Genomic DNA, 19,081 nt, shown 5'->3' on the forward strand with positions numbered 1-19,081 from the left:
TGTACAACACACTCGAATAAATGTTTTGCATTTTATTGGTTTCCTTCTGTCTATTACCCAACACACCGGTCATGTGGGCTGTTTGAGATGATCCATCTGAGGAGGCCTCCAAGTGTGGAGAGAGGACACAGAGCTGCTGTCCGTGCTCCCAAGAGTAACCAGATGAATCACAGTGTGTCCCTCAGGGGGGATTGCAGGGCGTGTTCTAGAACGGATGGTGGGATGTGTTCCAGCAGGGATAGTGGGATATGTCCCAACAGGGATCATGGGCGGCGCTCCAGAAGCAAATGAACACTTTCCTTATTAAACGTGACAGAGTTCTGCTGGAACCTGCTGTCCTCTGTGATCTGTACTAACAAAAGCAGGGGGAAGAATATCAGGAGCTGGAGCAGATAAACGTTCCCTTGCTTTCTCATCACCGCTGTACTGAAGGGGTTTTTCCATTTAACCTACCTGACGCTAAATAAGAATGAGAGCAGATACCAATCACTGGCAAAGACGGGTTCTTAGGAATGGACCAAAGCCTTGCCACGAGTTGATGCCTTTGCCAGCCTGGCTCAGCTCCCAGCTCACTTTTGAGTCTGTACTCATTTTAAGATTGTAGGCAGCTCTCCCAATCGTTAGCACTGGCTGCTGATGCTTCTGCGGGGTGGTAGGAATGTTTGAAGTGGGTAAATCCAAAGACTGATGATACGGTTTGCAGTACTCTGGGGGTTCGGGCTAGTGAAGATGAGCACAGTTTTGGCTTTAGCTCTGCTGTCGTGCTGTCCCCTTCTCTCAAGCCATTTCCTACCTGCTCATCACACCTCACCCATGTAGAGGAGCTCCGCAGCGTTGTCCTCTCCCATTTGCTTCTACCTCGTCGCCCAGCACTTTAATGGAGGGAGTCGAGGCAGATTTTAAGGGCATGGGCCTCTCACCCGAGGCACGTAAGGCAAAGGGAAGCCTGGAAGAACAGATGGATGAATTCCAGAGAGAGCCCAAAGGGGAGCTTCTCTCTGCGGGGATCCCAGCAGAGGCGGTGTTTCACCACGGGGTGCAGCTGGACAGCGTTTGTGTCTCTGGTGATGCCGGTGTAAAGCCCCTTCCCGTTGCCTCAGTTCGTGGTGCTGCGTTGAACCCCGCTACTCGAACGCTGTTGTCCGATGCGGGCCCGGTTGGGCCCCGGGGAGTCCCTTGGGAGTTCGCTCGGGACCGCCTCCTCCGCGGCCGGGGATGACACCCGCGCTCGGGTCACGGGCCACAAGCGAGGGCGGGCCGGGCGTCCCCGGGCTGGGGACAGCGTGGACCGGTCCCGCTGAGCTGAGCGCTCAGTCCCGCCCGGCGCGGGGGCGGAGGCGGCGCGGGGCCCGCCGGGAACCGCAGTCCCGGGCGCCGCCATTTCTCCCTCCGGTAGCGCCGGGCACTCGGGCGCGGTAACTCTGGGCATGGAGGGCGGCTTCGGTTCTGACTTCGGCTCCGGAGGAGGCGGCGGGGGGAAGCTGGACCCGGGGCTCATCATGGAGCAGGTGAAGGTGCAGATCGCCGTGGCTAACGCACAGGAGCTCTTGCAGGTCAGAAGCGACGGCGGGGCCGGGCGGGGTGGCTCGGTCCCGGTGACGGCCAGGCCGCCCCGCTCCCCTCGCAGGAGGGGCGGCGGCTGCGGCCGGAGCCGCGGGCCGCGGTGCCTTTCACAGGCTCTCTCCGCAGCGGATGACGGACAAGTGCTTTCGGAAGTGCATCGGGAAGCCCGGCGGCGCCCTGGACAACTCCGAGCAGGTGAGGACGGGCGGGAGAACTGGAGACCCGCGGGCCCCTAGTGCGGGGCTGCCGCTGAGGCTCTGTGTCCCCTAGAAGTGCATCGCCATGTGCATGGACCGGTACATGGACTCCTGGAACACAGTTTCGCGAGCCTACAATTCTCGGCTGCAGCGAGAGAGAGCCAACATGTGACGCCTACCGGACTCCGGGCCGAGAGGGACCATGTGGGGAAGGGACAGCGGCCAGTCCAGGTGGTTAGGGGTGAATCCTGCTGCCCCTCCCCAGCCCTTGCCATGGCAGAGCAATAAAACCTCGCTGAACCTTTTGCATCCATTGGCTTTTATTAGCACCAGCTCCAGGAGAGTGATTTTTTTTTTTTTTTCCATGAGCAGCTTGGTTTACTTCTTGCCCTTCCTGGGTGTCCAGACTGGCCCAAGGCACTATATCAATTGATAAATCCCTGCTGAAAGGGCTGCAACAGGCAAGGAACCTTCTGTGGAAAACAGGGGCCAAGCCAAGCCAGCAACACAGTACCCTTGCTCAGGATTCCAGCATGGACCCATCCATAAGGTAGTTACCCAGTCCCTTTCCATAAGTGGAAAAGCTACTGGAAGATTCTCCACAAGCCACCTAGGCTCTTTCATCCCTTATGTCTGTGTAGTGCTATGCGGGGCTATTGTAGGGCTCGTAGGCTTTGGCTCAGTTCAGGCCCAGTGTTGGGGAGCAATACAGCCTCACAAATAGTTGTATGAGCACAGCTAGCGATGAACAGGGTTGGGAAGTACTTAGCGTCTTTATAGAATAAAGTGTGTTGTGTGGCTGTGATACTCTGTAGTTTTTGGTTTGGTTCTGGCACAGGTGTTCCATCTTGGAGCCTACATCCTAAACATAACTTTTTTGATGGAGGAGAATGTCTGCAGCAGGGGATGTGGGTCTGCTTTGGGGCACAGCTCTGTTGTTTTCTGCTTACACATGGCTCCTGAATAGGTTGGGTTCATGCTGCGTAGTCAGCAGTGGATATAACAGCTGCAAGAGGAAAATGTTGGAGATTAACAGTGCCCATATAGTGAATTTTTAAAAATCCTTTCTTTTGAAGCTCTTCTGTACTTTATGAAAGATTTCGTGGTTTGCTTGACACAAAGACAGACTGGAAGAATAACATCTTCATACCTGCTAGGACATTCAGAGGGATGTGATAGAACCTAAAGTGTTCTCACACAAGGTAAACCATAAGGAGATATTTGGGTATTTGGACTTACTGAAACTGGAGTTTCCTTTCCAGACTGTCAGAATGACTACTTGAAAATAAAGTGGTTTCAGACATGTTTGCTTAGGGGGCTTTTTACTTTTCTTTATAGCTGTGTAAATTTTGTGGCACTGGCTGTGCAGCAGTCCCATTTTGTTCATGGGAGCATCCCACAGGTGTTCCAGCCATGAATCTGGACCCATCTGGAGCTGAGCCATATCTGGAAGCCAGGTCTCCCACCTAGATCATGCTGTGTCTCAGAAAGTTGAGGCTCTTGCTGTCAACTGGGTTGGGATGGAAGAAACCTCTTGCTATGCCCAGACTCAGATCTCAAAGCACCAAAAATGAGGAAGGGGTGTGGGGTACGAGTAGCTGTTCAGTTTTGGTGGCTAAAATCGATGGGGACGTGTCTAAGTCTGCTCTGCCCGAGACTTGGCACATGAGCTCTGCTGCAGTTCTTTGCTTGTGAACAAAGTTACATATGTGTTTTATGTAATTTAAGCTGGTGGGACCTGACAAGTATACTTTGCACCACTCTCTCAGTACTTCAGATTTTTCCCACCTAGCTTAGCCAGACAGTGGTCTGTGTGGACAAGCCTTTGCCAGTTTAATCCCCTGTAACCTAATACAAAAGGAGCTGCAGGGGGGTGAGTGAGAAGCCCCTCCTAATACTCTAGTACAGGTGAGGGCCTGTGCAGTCTGACCTCCCAAGTGTTCTAGTCTTGCATTCTCTTGGGATCAAGTGGTGAGCCAGGAGGTCATCACTGAGCTCTCTAGTACCATGCACTAATTGGAAACGGCATCACACCCTTCCCAAAAGCTGCTGCACAGCACAACAGCTCTATCAAGTCAGTGAGGTCTGAAGCTTCTACAAAGGCATGACTTCGGGGTGGGGCAAAGGTCACAAGTCTGTTGGCTTGGCTTTGGGATGACAGTTCATAGGCAGAGGTCAGGCAAACTCCATGAGTCTTTGGCAGATGTTTCTAGCACCCATCCAACAAGAAAGGTCATGTTTTAATGCGCAGTATGTTTGGCCAGGTCTTAAGATGGGACAAGTTTCATTTATTTATAGAAAAGGTCTAGAATTTGTACCTCTCTATGCAAAGCAGTTATCAAATGCCTTGGTGTAACAACCAGCAGATCATATAACACTGGCATTTGCTTAATACCTGCAAGGCCCTCTTCACCCCTTTGCAACATCAGGAAAATGTACAGTAGCTTAGGGGTTAGTGCATCCTCTGGCAGTTAATTCTTCTCATTCATCACCTTCCCTGAGTAGTGAAATGCAGTTTCAGAGCTTGATGTTCTGCACAATCCAGCCTTGGACAGCTGTGACTTTGGTGTAGACACCAGGGAAGTATGGCCTGGCACAGCCATAGCCCCAGCTTGTGATTCCTGCTAGAAACCACTTCCCTGAAGGTTCTTTACATGCCAGGGGCCCACCTGCATCACCCTGCAGAGAGAGGAAAAGGATCCAGTATCAAGCCACAGGCAGTGCAGCTCCCCCAGCTGTGAAATGTTCTCCCTGGGGCATGGGCATTTGCTGTCCTGTTCCCCACTTCCCCAGGAGCCCCATTGCAAGCTGGAGGACTGTTCAGTGATGTACATGCATGAAAAATCTGAGGCTGGGGTCCTGGAACACAGAAGAGTGTGTTTGGAGGTACAGTAGGGTTGTGGAACAGGCTCCATGTGGTCTCTTACTTAGCATTACCTCTCTTTGTATTTCCCTGACCTGTCACAGGTCGATGGGGCAAGCAGCATGAGGTGTATGCAGGATGGATGTGGATAAAAGCAGCAGCTAGTTGATGGATGGACAGACAGCTGAGCTAGGGGAGGCAGGGCAGGGCACTCCCGAGAGAATATTGCCTAGGGACTTGGTGCGAACTTTCTCTGTCCCAGCCACAGCATTTGCTGCTCTTGCACTCACTGAACAGCTGTCAACGGTGCCCTGTGGGAAACCAGCACACAGCATCCTGCTGCTGATCTGGACAGGGTAGTACTTTTTGCAGGCCTGGTCTCCAATGATGTTCACTGCTGCTTTTTGCAGATGCTTTGACATAAGACCTGAGGAGACAAGTATTGCTGTTAGCTGGGTGAAGAGCACATGAGAAACAGCAGCATGTGAAGAAGTGGGGTTTCTGCAGCCTTGCTTGTCAGAGGGAGAGACCTGCTCTGGGAAAGTGAGTCACACCTGGTTCAGCAGAGCAAATACAGGAAGGTCCCTTGGGTGTATGGTTTGTCAGGCAGCTTGGCTGACCAGACACAAATGGTATTGGGGTGGTCCTTGTACTGCAGGAGCACAGCTGAAGCAGCTGCTGTGGGGGTGGAGAGCACAGTGGCTGGCATGTAGAAAGCTTAGGATGGCTCCAAGAGGGCAGAGGTGTGATGAAATGGAGGAGTAGTGTGCCTGGTAGCTGGGGAGGAGTTGATGGTGACACCAGGCCTTGCCCAGCTTGGTATCCTCTGCAGCATGTGGCCTGGATGGGAGTGCTTGGGGTAGTGGTATGGGAACTGTAGATGTTTGGGCATGCAATGTTGCAGTGTAGGTGGCCAAGCATTGGGCTTGGCCATCATGCTTATGGGAGAGCCCTCTCAACAAGTACCTCCTTCCTTTGTGGAGCCCCATCCTGTGATGAAGCATCTGGCCCCTTCATAGAAGACATGAGAATTATCTGGGAGACATATAGGTCTGATGGTGCTGTTGAACGTGACAGGTGTGCTTAGTTCCAGTAGTGCCACATCATAGTCTAGGCTGTAGACGTTGTAAAAAGGGTGTTTGTAGATACGGAATATTTTCTCCACTTTGCCATCGATGCCACTCAGGAAGGGTGTTCCTAGAAAGGCCACCCACATTTTGGGGTCATTGTAACTGCAGAAAGACAGCAAACCTGGCTGTTAGGAGCACAGCCTCACAAGGAGGGCCATCCCTCCACTTGTGGGGCTGGCCACACCTTGGGAGGTCAGGACCCCTGTCTGCACAACAGTGGGTGTACTCAGACTTTGTTCCACCCGTTCTTCTTCATACTTACCTGTAGGGGCGTTTCTCTGATAGGGGGTGTGTTCTTCCTGTGGGGCACAGCATCCCAGCCAGGGTGCTGGACCATGAGGGAGGGGAAGGGCAGGTTGGCTGATTGGCAGATTGGATTGAGACAAGAGTCAGCTGACTTAACTAGCTCACCTCAGACTTACATGTCAAAGCAGTGAGCTGCAGACAGCAGCCACTGGTCAGCAATGAGGACAGCCCCACACTTGTGCTCCTTCTGTCGAAGCCAGAGACTGACTTGCCAGGGCCATTCTCCTCGAGCTGCACTGCTGCCGCCCACGATCTTGCTGAAGGCCAGAGCAGTTGTTAAACCACAGTCTGGAACAGAGGAAGAAGCATTGTGGTTTTAAGTAACCATAAATTAGAAGAATAAATGCCTGCCTTCCATAACCTGTGCTGTGGGACAGCCTTGTGGGGGAGCATGTACAGGGCAGTAGGATGTGATGGATTCACCCAGCTGAGGCAAGGCTTGACAGACAGGGTATATTTTACAGACTTGCTATCACAGATCACACCTTCCAGGGATGTGGTATATCTGGAGTGGATATTTGGATGGACTGAGGTATCACATGGCAAGGAATGTGCAGCCCAAAGTGCAGTCCCAGGGATGACAAGACACTTTCTGGGCTGCCCTGTTGTGCAGAGCTGTCTTGCCACTTTGTGCTACAACACTGACTGGCCAAAAGGCCTGTGTGCTGGGAAATGGGTTCTAATGTCTGTAGCAGAGTAGAAGAGACCATACCTTCCAACAGTAAATTCGGATCCAACTCTGCCCTGGGGTGACTTTATTATGCTTGTATCCCCAGTCATCTATTCTGTTTGTGCTGGATATTGAGCTGGATATACAGCTTTATCTTGTTTTAGGATCTGTCAGAGCTGGCTTAGGCCCCCAGTGTCTGTGCCCATGACAGCCAGTGTGAATATGATGGGTGCCACTGTGGAGTCCGGGTCATGTGGAGCACAGCTGGCAGCAGCTACGGGCTACAGAGGAGAACTCACCACAGTTGCGCTCATCGAAGCCGTTGCTGCAGTCCACAACACCATCACATTCAGGATTTTCTTTTCCAATACACACCTTGCTGGAACACTTGAAAGTGAGGCTAGTGCAAGGCACCACTGGAAGGCAATAACCCATGGCCTGCTCAGTACCCTCTGTGCTGGAGGCCTCTTGCCCACATGTCAGTGCATCAGTTAGCAGTTTTACCTGGGGTTTGGGTAGGCTTGGCAGTCTCAGTTGTTCTAAGAGCTGTGGAGGTTTCACTCATGGTTGTGCTCATCTTTGTCCCCAGCGTGGTTCTGCTGGCTGGACTTGCAGCCATTGTGCTGGGCTGGATAGAAATGGCTGTGATAGAAGTTCTAGGGATGGCTGAACTGGAAGGGACGCTTGTGCCACCACTGGGCAACTGGGAGATGGTGTCCAGGATCCAGTTTATGAATTTGGTAATTCTGGAGTACACACCAGGTCTCATAGCCTGGGCACAACCAAATCCCCAACTCACTATGCCAGCAAGGTAAAACACTCCCGGAGTAACCTCACAGGCCAAGGGTCCACCTGAATCTCCCTGCAGAAGAAACAAGGCAATGGCTGCTCAGTCCAATCACCAGACACACCAGAAAGTACTTAACTACCCCCAACTCTTCTTTCTCCAGCCTTGTGGGTCTGTCTGCTGTCATGCAGTGTGTATGCAGGGCATGAGTGTACAGAAGTTGAAGCTAGGGTCAGTGGCTCAACCTGGCTCCTGTCAGCACATTTCCACAGCTGCCACCAACTGCCACTGACTCACTGCCACAGGAGGACACCTGCTTCATCCAGGATTTGTCTGGCCAGAGTGGTGGGAGGTTGGTTTAAGTAATTCTCAACTTGGTGGAGCTTTGTTTACTTTTCTAAATCTCCAAAGTAGTGGGCTGGGGCTTTTTGTGCTCAAGTACATGCAAATTACACAGCTGGATTACAGCAGCTCAGTAAATATTTCACAAGGGTCTGCTGAAGGCAGAGTTAGCCCAGCTTTCTAGAACAATCTACAGAGTAGAGAAATCCCACACTTCTACCTGGCATGAGTCTACCATCCCTTCCATGAAGCCAGCACAGATCATTCGATCAGTGAGGGAGAAGTTGTAGAGGAAGTTGCAGGTGTTCTGTTCTATGATGCCCACAGATGCTTTCTGCAGGATCTCAGGCTTGGTGTCTGCATGAAAACCACAGAATTAGTGACTGTAGCAGGGGAAAGGAGCTAGTGGCTTTTAAACTGACTCAACACATATTTTGGGAGGGAATCCCACATGGGAATTGAGTTCTATATAACCTGTTTTCTCTGCAACCCTGAAGCTTGTGGCTCACCCCAGGATGCAGCTTTGTCTATGCTAAGTGTTCTGCACACAGTTTGTGTCCCATGCTCCTGAAGAGTTTGTGGGCTTCTTGTCAGCTGGGCTTCTTTGGTAGCACATGCCAGTCTCAGGCCTTCTCCCTATAGTTGGATCTTTGGTTATGCTCACTGCTTGGAACATCTGTGACTGAGAGGGGCTGCTGTGCCTGACATACCATCCTGCCAGAGCTGCAGCAGGCTCTGAGGCAAGCACCTGACACTTTATTAGCATGGTAGAGCTACTGAGGGCAGTCCAGCAGGTTTCTCTTGGTTCCCACCAAGCTGCTTTCTCCATTTTCTTCTTTGCTGGTGACTCCTAGGTAACTGTGGTTTAAGGTAGTGCTCTGTGTGCCTTTATTCCTGCTCATTCTTATGTTTCTGTCAGTTCCTGACTGTTCCTGTTACTGATCCCTGTCCTATACATGCCCAGGACTGTGGGTCACAGTGGCATGGGCTTTGCTGCTCAAGGTATCAGTGCTCCAAGGCAAATCAGCAGGTAGTGCATTACTGCTTACCATTCCCTTCCTGGAGGTCACCCCATCCAGAAATGAGGCATTTCTTGCCAACAGGAAACTTCTGCATGGCAAGTGGGAGGCACACAGGCTGTATATATTTGTTGAAGATAAGAGGTCTTGCCAGTTCAAGTACAGCCACATCAAAGTCCAGAATCATGGGATTGAAGAGGGGATGTGGGATCACTCTTGTTACATTGACTTTCACTGCATTCTCGTCTGTTCCATTTAGTGATGTTGTTCCCACATAGGCTTCGATCTCTTCCGGCACTGTCCTGCAAATACATAAACCTAAATGTGCATACTCACACACTTATGTCTGGCATGAATTCTGACATTAAAATTGCAGCTTTACATGATCAGTATGCAGCAGAGCAGCCCTGCTAAGTCAGGCCCAAAGAACTGTTTCCAGTAGTGGCACCTTTTGGATATTCCCTGAAGATCAAGTAAACATGTAATAATAATCCTCTCTTCACATCCAGAAATTTGTGATTTCAGGAGTGTTCTGGCACACAGGTAGTGTCCCTGTATTCAGTAGGTCTTGCTGGACTTTTTGGTATTTTTTGGATTTTTCTAAAGTTGTGTTTTTGTTTTAGCAACAAAATGTCCAGTTATAGCAAAAATTGATGTCCAACATGTGTTTTGGATTTCCATTTCTTGACTTCAGTGCCACACTGTGGATTTGGCTGTGCAGCTCTGTGCCAGTGGGCGGGTGAGCTGGAGCAGGGGCAGGGATGGGCTCTTACTCATTGAAGCAGTGAGCTGCTGACAGCAGCCAGCGGTCTCCAATGACAGTGGCTCCACAGAAATGTCTTGAGTCTTCTTTCAGACTGACTTGCCAAGGGATCTCTCCTCTGGAAGCATCTGTTCCTCCTACAATCTTGCTGGGTTTAGAGAACCCAGGTCGTCCTCCACACTCTGAACAAAAGTCAAAGAATGACTTGTGAGTATTCCTAGCAGAAGACAAGAGACTTTGCTCTCTCTAACCAGTAAGCCTTAGCAGGAACAGGTTAGGGCTGAAGTGTAAGACATCTACCCAAGCCCTGTTGGCTGACTGTGGCAGTGCCTGATGGTGGCCATGTACAGCTAGACTTTCACACAAACTGCTGTTCTGCATCTTGCTCTTGGCACGTTGTGAATCCTGGGCCTTTCTTGAAGGCAGAGTAATCAGTAGCTCCATGCCTTTTAGCCTTGCCATTCCATTTACAAAGTTTATTCTAGATTTAGAAAAATACCCTTCATCTGCATCTCCTTGCAAAGTTGCTGGGAGAGCTCCTTGGAATGGAGAGGCCATCCTGCAGACACCTGCCCTCCTTTCCTTCAGGGAGAGATGTATGGCTGCTGTGAAGAGGCAGCTATCAGTTTTGAACTGCTGGGTGCTCCTTAGGTGGCAAGCAAAAATGATCAACAGGTTAAAGACTGTCAGATGCTGCTGTGCCTTAGTGACCTGTTCTGAGCCTACCAGAGCAGACCAGTTACACAGAAAGATTACACAGGCAGTCACAAAAGCAAAGCAGTGCATGGAACTGCAGAGGTACTGAGTGACTTTGACAGGCTTCTCTGGACTGAGCCAGGGCAGCCATATAATGTCACTTGTGCCTTAGCACTTAGGTAAAGTTGTGTGGCTCATCCTACAAAAGGTCAGCTTAGGTCAGCAGAGGAACAAACCTGATGTTTGGACCTGTGCCTGCCATTCTGCCTGCCAAGGTGAATCTGCTGTGGGTGCTCATACCTCGTGGTCTTGCTGCAGTCGCTGGCCTGCTGGCAGCTGGGGCTGGTGAGGTGGTAGGGGCTGCTCCAGTGGTGGTGTTGACGTCTTCAGTGTTGACCATGTTACCGTTAGTACTAAAGTGTACTGGAGGAACAGTATGTGCTATTAAGGTAGGGAAGGCAGAAATAGCATCCAAGATCCAGTCTCTGAGTTTGGTAACACGTGTGTAAACCCCAGGCCGCCTGGCTTCAGCACATCCAATACCCCAACTCACAATTCCTGCCAGGAAAAACCTGCCAGATGGTTCTTGGCAAACCAGGGGTCCACCAGAGTCACCCTGCAAGAGAAGCCACATGGTGAGCTTTCCTTGGGGATGCACTGAGCTTGCCCTGGCCACCCTCAGCATCCCTCTATCAGCTGGGGTCTTTCTGTCCCTCTGTATCCTAACTCACTTCATATTTGCTCCAACCTAGTGATGAGCAGAGCATCTCTGTGCTGGCCTTTGGGTGTTCCTCCATGTGGGCACACTGTCCTGCTATTACACAGAAGCCTTGTGCCTTTTATATGCTAGAAGAACAAAGGACACCATCTGTAAAATCTAGGATTTAGCATTTCTAAGCATTTCTACTTCTTTAACAATTTGTTAAACCTCATAAAGATTAATCCTAGCAGTCTGTACACAGACAGATAATGGGTGTTCATTGACTGATACACAACCCAGGGAGACCACATTAATGTTTGCATCAGGTTTTCTTGGTCTATGGTTCCTTGGTCAGTTCTTGGTTATTGTGGGGCCCTGGGATGGACATGTGGTCTGTGAAGCTGCTAATGCCTTCTGGGAAGATAAGATTGCTCTAGATCAGTAATGAATACCCAGATGGGTCGTGTTCATCACTCAACCTTGAATCTTCAATTCTTGGCCTCTTCTCTGGTGTTTGTGCTGTATTTGGTGCAGAAGTATGAAGCGCTACCACCAGAAAAGTGCAGATTTGCTTAGTTGGTTTCTGTTGGTTTGAACAGTCCTACCAAACACAGAGACAGGCCTGAAAATCACAGTTCTCCTCTCTCCATATTATGAAAGGCAGGCCTGTCTCCAGCTGACCACTTGCAGTTCCAGGATGGCTAAAAGCTAACAAAAAAACCCCACTCTGTTGTTCACCAAAAGCTGTTATGTATGTTTTAGTTTCCACTGCTGCCCTTTGCCCATCTGGATTTTGATCTGATGACCTGTGTGGAATATTGGTAGGACTAGCCCTGATGACAGCTGAGGAAGAAGAGAGAAGTAGTTAATTAGCTGAAAGAGCCCCTTAAACAACAGTGCCCTCCTCTAAGCAGTAGAGAACATATCCTCATTTGTGTCTTCTGCAGTCACTGATCTGTGCTTGGTTCCAAGACAGGGCCTCAAACCTCAATGGGAAACACTGACCACAGTAGCAGTTCTGCTTCTTGAATTGTCACTTGGTGGGAAAAACCTTATGCAGGCAGGTGTGCTGTCTTCTCTGGGCAAAGCTTACCTGGCAAGAGTCGACTTTTCCCTCCAGGTAGCCAGCACACATCATCCTGTCCGTGAGGACGTGGCTGTAGAGACTGGAACATAGGTTCTGATCTAGGAGCTCCACTGTTGCTTTCTGCAGGAACTCAGGTTTCACCACTGAATGAAAAAGACATAATTGTGAGCTCAGTGCAGGAAGCCCTGCACAGGACCAGCAGCTCAGGGTACAGCCCAATCCAGCTTGCCAGAGCAAGGTCTGAGTTCCCTTCCCCCATGCCTTCTGCCCTGCTCACACCCCACCATGTCTCCTTTGCTGCCTGCCATGCTTTGCTTACAGAAATCCTCCTTGAGATAGCCCCAGCCAGAGATAAGGCACTTCTTGCTGGTGGGGAAGTGATGGCCAGCATCTGGCAGGCACACGGGCTGGATGTACTTAGTGAAGGTCACAGGTCTCTTCAGCTCCAGCACAGCCACATCATAGTCAGCTGTGTCAGCGTTGTAAGAGGGGTGTGGGATGATCTGTGAAATGTCCATTTTCACTGCACTGCTGTCAGAGCCTCTGAGGGAGGTGGTCCCTGTGTAAGCTGCCCACATGGCTGGGTCCTGAAACCTAGAGGAGAGACAGTGGGGGCCACGTGAGCCTGCAGCCATGACATTGTCCTACAAACCCAAGCTGCCTCCTGCCCATCCTGCCATCCACTCCAGGAGTGGTGGAAACTCCTCATCCTTCCCATGCTGGGGCTGAGTGGTGCAGTGGGAACTTCAGCAGATATGGCAGCGTTTGGAACAGGGATGGAGGGTGGAAGGTGGCATGACTAAAACTTACTCAGTAAAACAGTGAGCAGCAGACACCAGCCACTTCTCGGTGAGGATTGCAGCACCGCAAAAGTGCTCATTGTTCTCTCGAAGGCTGACTTGCCACGGGAACTCCCCTCTGGATGCCTCTGAGCCTCCAACTATCCTGCTGGCAGTTTGCATGGCGGGGCGACTGCCACAGTCTGAAAGGGAGGAGAAAGCCAGTGCATCAGGATCCTGCCACTGCACCTCAGCAACACGCTCTTAGGGGCAAGTGGGAAAAGCTGCTTCAGCTCTGTGTGTGCTACTGGCATATGCTCAAGCAGCAGGATGGTACTTGGGATGCCACAGGGTAGCCTTTAACCTGCAGGCTTGGGAAGAACACTGCAAAGCACTGGGGCATCACAGCATCCTCCCTGAAACTCTTCAAGAGCAAGAAACTGTAGAGCAACATCCTGACTAGTTTGACAAGCTCATCTACTGCTTCCAGCAGCTCATGGGCATGTGGCTCATTGAGGTTCTTGTCCATTGTGCCAGCCCACTAGGTAGGTGGACCTTGGCACAATCCATCACAGTTGATGGGACCAAGGTGTTTCCAAGGTACAGTTTCCCTCATCCTGATGCAGCCATTTACTATTGGCTTGAAAAATCATGTCGTATCCTTGGCTCTCTTCAGTGCCTGAGAGCCAGTGGTGTCCCTGAGAGCCAATGGCCTCTATGTCCATGGGACCTGCTGTGGGAGACTCAGCACAGCCCCTTCTGTCAGAGGCATCAGTGCAGCCTGTTTGGCTGTCACATTCAGGGATTTCTTTACACGTACTGGATGTTGGAGCAGGTGATTGCCTGTCTCAAGGGCAGCTCCCTGGGGACAGCAAGGATTGAATCACTCATGTCTTCTTCAGTCCACATATTAACTTTCCCCTGGCTTCCTCAGGGGCAACCACCACTGTATCCTTGTTCCTCTGCTCCCTGGCTGCCCCAGAGTCCCTTCAGGATGGCACTGGGAACAGAGCTGCAGCTTGTTTTGAGCTTGCAGGTCCCTAGGCCATCAGGCTATGAAAAAGATGGGGCCCAAGCACCTTTTGTATCCAGGCTGCTGGTGAGGAGGAGGAGGAGGAGGAGGCTGCTGAGTGCCAGTGGTTCTTCCTGCTGTCTGGCTCTTACCTGTTTTCAGTCCAGGTCTGTGGGAAGAAACCTTGTTGGGACCTGGGAGAAAGAGCAAGGAATGAGGGTCAGCAGGGTCAAGGCAGCCCAGCCTCGGATCCTGGAGCTGTGTTCCTGGGCTGGGGCTGCCACAGGCTTTGCTGCATCTTCCTCTCCTGCCTGGCGATCTCTTTGCCTACCTGTGGCCAGTGTGAGGCAAGGCCCAGGTCCCTGCTGGAGACCCCTGCTCTACCATGGGGCAGGGGAGGAGCAGCTCCCTACTGCCCTGAAGGCTTTGGGGTGACTCCATGTGCAGAGAGAAATTCTAAAAAGCTGTGGCAGTGAGCTACCTCTCAGGAGCAGACTGGGTCTGAAGCTATGCAAGGGTGTTTGCCTAAAGCCAAGAGGACTCTCGGCACCTTCTTTTTGGCAGCACAAGGCTCCCAAAGATCCAGGGATTCTGCCCATTGTGGCAGAGGGTGCAGAGGGAGCTGCAGAGGACTCCACACCTTCTTGAATCCCAGGCTCATGAGTTTTTTAAAATTGGAATCCTATGGTCACACATAACACCACAGTCACAGAAGGAAAGGGGAATATCTTGTCAGATGGTTTCAGAGAGTAATTCAAATATGAGAAATAGCAACCTGAGCTGTAGTTATTAGTACAACTCTGAGGTCTGCATAGAGGCTGCTGTGCACAGGTAGGTACAGACAACCCAGCCATTAACCTCCTGGAGCTTCATTTGCTGTCCCTCAGACTGATTCCAGGTGCTGCAAGAAAAGCCAAAGCAGTTGCAATTTATACTTTAGCTTCTGTCGTTGCTGTGGTCCCCTCAAGGTGCTCTTGCAGTGTAGAGCAGCAGGACAGCATTATTGTTGGAGGGGTATTTGTGGACCCCACAAATGTCTGTTAAGCAGCAGCCAACATCTAAGCTTGTTTCTGCTGTTGTCTGGTGAAGCTGGAGCAGCTGGGAGCCAGGCAGATCATTTTACCAGTTTGCTGGGTGCCTGGCAGCACCCCCATTTCTAACACTGCTGCTGAGCACGAAGCCTTAACTATATATCCAAAGCTCAAGCCCTGCAGCAGTTTGGCTGAGACCAATAGTGGCGTAGCTGTGTGACCTTGGGTGCTAGCAGCCCCAGCACAGGGCAGAGGCAGCAGGGCCGTACCTGTGAGAGAAGCTGAGGAGATGGTCCCATAGGCAGCCAGGGAGAAACCCTGCTTGTGCAGGGCAGCTGCCAGCCCTTGCCTGAGAGCTTCCTCCTCCAAGGTAGAGCTCAGGGGTTGGGAATGCTGGGGGGTGAAGAGAAGGCGGAAATGGACGATCACACTGGAGTTTCCATTCCTATTGGGAGAAAGAGAATTAAGGGGGACTTTGGCTTCATGATCAGTACGAGGGACAGGTTCCTGTGCTAGCTGTCTGCAGGGAACTCAAAGGAAACAAATCTTATTCTTAATATTTTGATTCTTAATAATTTAAGGTTTCACTGGAGATGTGCTCTGGGTTGAAGTGGTCATTTTATTTTTTTTTTCCTTTGACCCAAAGCTGTGGTTGAACAAAATTGTTTTCCTCTGCCTTTCTGACTGCATTTCCAAATGAAAGAATCCAGAATATTGTTGCAATCCAAATGAAAATCCAGCCTTGGCCAAAAACCAGTTTCTCTTTGTACTAGCTTTGAACAAGAGCACAGGAGTGAGTTCACCTTCTTGGTGAGGCTTGTCAGAATGCCCTGAAGCATGAACTGCAGGGTCAGCAGAGATAGCTGCCTACACTCACCTGTAGCCCAGGATGTTGCAACCAGTGCAACTCCAGTTCAGCTGGGAATCTTGGAGACTGGACAGAAACTGCAAAACAAAGAGTGATGGTCACACACTTACTGGACCCCAAGGAGAAGGGAATAGAGGATGCCTGGGATTTTGCTGGAGTGTGGAGCTGTTGATGCATGGTCTCTTGTCTCTGTAAACAGAAGCACCAATGTCCAATTCATATGTAACCTTTTTCCCACTCTGGCTTTTAGGGCATGAGGTAGTACATCCTTTTTATATGCCTTATCTCATTTGCAAGGAATAGGGCTGAACACATATTTCCCATTCTATAAATGTCTCTCAGGGCCCTGACAGGGCCTCTGGAAGTGCAGTTCAGCCCATAGTGTACCCTGCTGATGTTTAAGAAGTCCTAGTTCTCCTCCTGCCCTTGGAATACAGATTCTGCTGGTGTTACCACCACAGTATTTCACAAGTGTTTTTCCAGAAGACCCGGATCAACTCACCAGCCTCTCAAGAGCAGGTGTCAGCACCCTATAGTAGTCCGAGTTCTCCATCTCTAAGCTGCTGTTGAATGTGATTCCTTGCAGCTCCACTGTGTGCTCAAAGCTGGCCTCTCCCACGGAATGAAAGGCTGCCAGAAAGGGAAGGTGTCTGTCAGAGGCAGCTTTCCTCACAGCTTTGCAACATGGATATCATATCCTTCAACCCCATAGTTTTTAGCAGCTTGACTGTCCCTGACCATCCCAGCTGCCTCAGGGGTGCCCCATAAACGAACTGGGATACCCAGCACATGTGCAGTTATAGGATTTTGCACGAACTTGTTTGAACTTGAAAATAGTGGATTTTTGTCAAGCCTGGGAGAGAAATTCATGAACAGTTGGGTACAGCCGGGCAACCTGAGATTGGCCCTGTTCCTGAGGCAGGAACAGCCTCAGGAAAGCACTGCTGGGTCCTGAAGACAGTTCAGAACCTGTGAGTGTAAAGGTAGGGTCTGTCAGTTATGTTACACTGGGGTCCTCACCGGGGTGCTGGCCTGAGGTGACATCTAGCCATGGGGCAGCAGAAGCAACAGGAGGGAGGTAGAAGAGGGAATGAGATGGTGGTCATGCTCTGGAGTGGGACAGTAAAACAGGCAGTGCTCAGTGGCTGCAAGTGGTCGAGATAGGAAATGGCAGAGGCAACAAGGTACAGTGACAAGAAATTTTAAAGTCACAGGGAGAGATTACAGGACAGAATCATAGAATCATAGAGTTGTTTAGGTTGGAAAAGACCTCGAGGTCATTGAGTCCAATCATTCCACCGGCACTGCCAAGGCCACCACTAACCCATGTCCCCTAACACCACATTTACATTTCTTAAATCACTGCAGGGGTGGGGTTTCTACTACTGCTCTGGGCAACCTGGGCCAGGGCTGGACAGCCCTTTCAGTGAAGAAATTTTCCCAATATCCAATCTTAAACTCCCCGTGGCCCCCTTGTGGCCTTTTCCTCTTTCCTGTCTCTGTTCCCTGGGAGCAGAGCCCACCCCTCCCTACACCGCCCAGCTTCTCCCTCCTGTCAGGGAGTTGTGCAGAGCCAGAAGGTCCCCCCGAGCCTCCTTTTCTTCAGGATGAGCTCCCCCCAACTCCCTCAGTTGCTTGTGGTGCTTCAGCCCCTTCCCCAGCTCTGTTCCCTTCTCTGGACATGCTCCAGCCCCTCAATATTTTTCTTGTCATAAAGGGGCCTAAATTTGAGGTGGCCCAGCACAGGTGCACAGTCACTGCCCTGGTCCTGATGGCCACACTATTGCTTCAGCAGACCAACATCCCACCCAGCTTGAGTTTTCTGTGAACTGACTGAGGGTCCCATCAATCCCCTCATCCAGACCATTGGTAAAGATATTAAACACAGCTGGTCCCAAAGTGGCCCTGAGGAACACCACTAGTCATCAGTCTCCAGCTGGATGTGACTCCATTCACCACCACTCTCTGGGCCTGGTCATCTAAACTAGTTTTTACCCATTGAAGAGCACACCCATCCAAGCCATAGGCAGCCGGTTTCTCTAAGAAAATGTTTATGGGAAATGGTGTCAAAGGCTTTACTGAAGTTGAGGTAGACCAGATTCAGACCCTTTCCCTCATCCACTAGGCAGGTCTTCTTGTCATAGAAGGACATCAGATTGGTCAAGCAGGAAAGGAATAGAGCATATGTATCACAAGACACTGAAGATAAAATGCTCAAAGTCGCATATTGAGAACATGAGCTAACCACAGTTCTTGTAATGTTTGTTCATTGTGCAGAAAGATGTCTGCATTTTGCTCTCAGTAGGAGGATTTGGAGGATTTTTGGTCTGCGCAGTGCAGACCACTTCTCTTTTGGAGCTGATAAACTGAAAGAATGTACCTGGCCGCAGACTCACCCAGCAGGATCCCCAGGCAGAGGGCTGTTGTGCTGCCCACCACGGCAGCAGCAGCGGTCACCTTCCAGCAGCAGGCCCCCAGTCTGCTTCCCTGGGTGCCTTGCTCTGGCTTTATCTGATCCATGCTTTCTGAGCAGCTCAACAGATGGGCTCTGTAATGAAAAAGAAGAGGAGGAAAATTACAAGACTGAGATAAAATCTGTCATGCCAGCTAAGGTTACCCCAGGAGCTCCAAACATTGCACTGCCACAGGAAGGGAGAGGGTAGATACGCAGTGTCCCCTCAATGTGCTGCAGTCAGGAGATTCAAGTTGTTGGACCTGAACTCGTAAACCACAGTGGCTCCTCCCTGCCTGGTTCCTCTTCTCTGTCTTCCTACGAGGCCATCACTGACTAGTGGTGCTCATTGTGTTTGTGCTCACAATGGCCATAGCCAGTGTGAGCACGAACCAGCCTGATGCCTCCGTCTCCATGTTCTGCACAGGCTCTGGATGAATCCTGATTCAGTGTCCCAGCAGCACAGGGCAGCACCCTGTATCTTCTCTTCAACAGGCAGTAACCCAGGTCTGCTTAGCAGCAGGGTTTCCTGGTCCTACTTCCCACAGTGCCAGGGTGAACAGGTACCTCAGCTCTTAGCAAGGGCCAAATAGCAAGGGGCTTGACATCTTGGCTTGCTCCTTCTGCCTTAGACATCACCCCTCATAATGATCCTAAACCCAGCAAGTGTCACTAGAGGATGCTTTGGTGCTGCTCAGGAGTCATGGAGCTGACTAACAGGTAGAACAGTTGAGCTGTAAAGTTCAGCGTTTATCTCAGAGTAATCTTATAGGTCTAAACATGACTAAACATGACTAAAACATGACTAAACATGAC

At 50.7% G+C, this 19,081-nt stretch overlaps 2 protein-coding genes across 5 annotated transcripts; one reads left to right on the forward strand and one right to left on the reverse strand.

Annotated features, from left to right (window-relative positions):
• The first annotated feature begins 1,378 nt into the window (after window positions 1–1,378).
• On the forward strand, window positions 1,379–3,041 carry TIMM13 (translocase of inner mitochondrial membrane 13). 4 transcript variants are annotated; one of them, XR_009934029.1, is made up of 4 exons: window positions 1,379–1,553; window positions 1,690–1,758; window positions 1,834–1,991; window positions 2,133–3,041. XR_009934029.1 is itself a non-coding variant. In XM_062510012.1 (3 exons), the coding sequence occupies exons 1-3, from the start codon at window positions 1,428–1,430 to the stop codon at window positions 1,930–1,932; spliced, it is 294 nt and encodes a 97-aa protein (XP_062365996.1). In that variant the 5' UTR covers window positions 1,379–1,427; the 3' UTR covers window positions 1,933–2,066. The 4 variants fall into 4 exon arrangements, 3 of the variants coding, with proteins under 3 accessions (XP_062365996.1, XP_062365997.1, XP_062365995.1); XM_062510012.1 differs by lacking the exon at window positions 2,133–3,041 and having other exon boundaries at window positions 1,834–2,066; XM_062510013.1 differs by lacking the exon at window positions 2,133–3,041 and having other exon boundaries at window positions 1,837–2,066.
• Window positions 3,042–4,277: 1,236 nt separating this feature from the next.
• TMPRSS9 (transmembrane serine protease 9) lies at window positions 4,278–18,333 on the reverse strand. Its single transcript, XM_062510090.1, has 19 exons — window positions 18,210–18,333; window positions 16,316–16,443; window positions 15,823–15,890; window positions 15,215–15,390; window positions 14,067–14,108; window positions 12,934–13,105; window positions 12,443–12,717; window positions 12,130–12,266; window positions 10,637–10,952; window positions 9,651–9,822; window positions 8,908–9,179; window positions 8,079–8,215; window positions 7,234–7,591; window positions 7,029–7,145; window positions 6,176–6,347; window positions 6,016–6,081; window positions 5,590–5,855; window positions 4,914–5,050; window positions 4,278–4,439 (listed from the first exon to the last, which is right to left on the reverse strand). The coding sequence occupies exons 1-19, from the start codon at window positions 18,331–18,333 to the stop codon at window positions 4,278–4,280; spliced, it is 3,297 nt and encodes a 1,098-aa protein (XP_062366074.1).
• Window positions 18,334–19,081: the final 748 nt, after the last annotated feature.

This window comes from Cinclus cinclus, chromosome 28 (genome assembly GCF_963662255.1).
Source record: "Cinclus cinclus chromosome 28, bCinCin1.1, whole genome shotgun sequence".
NCBI classification, from domain to species: domain Eukaryota; kingdom Metazoa; phylum Chordata; class Aves; order Passeriformes; family Cinclidae; genus Cinclus; species Cinclus cinclus.

What these genes read in the sequence shown, in the direction of transcription:
- TIMM13 (XM_062510011.1), top strand. Translation starts at nt 1,428, where the DNA reads ATGGAGGGCGGCTTCGGTTCTGACTTCGGCTCCGGAGGAGGCGGCGGG. An exon ending in CCCTGGACAACTCCGAGCAG is followed by an intron (nt 1,759 to 1,836) that starts GTGAGGACGGGC and finishes GTCCCCTAGAAG; the next exon opens with TGCATCGCCATGTGCATGGA.
- TMPRSS9 (XM_062510090.1), bottom strand. Translation starts at nt 18,333, where the DNA reads ATGGATCAGATAAAGCCAGAGCAAGGCACCCAGGGAAGCAGACTGGGG. An exon ending in CTGCCTGGGGATCCTGCTGG is followed by an intron (nt 16,444 to 18,209) that starts GTGAGTCTGCGG and finishes CCTTTCTGGCAG; the next exon opens with CCTTTCATTCCGTGGGAGAG. An exon ending in GGATGGTAGACTCATGCCAG is followed by an intron (nt 7,592 to 8,078) that starts GTAGAAGTGTGG and finishes TTTCTTCTGCAG; the next exon opens with GGAGATTCAGGTGGACCCTT.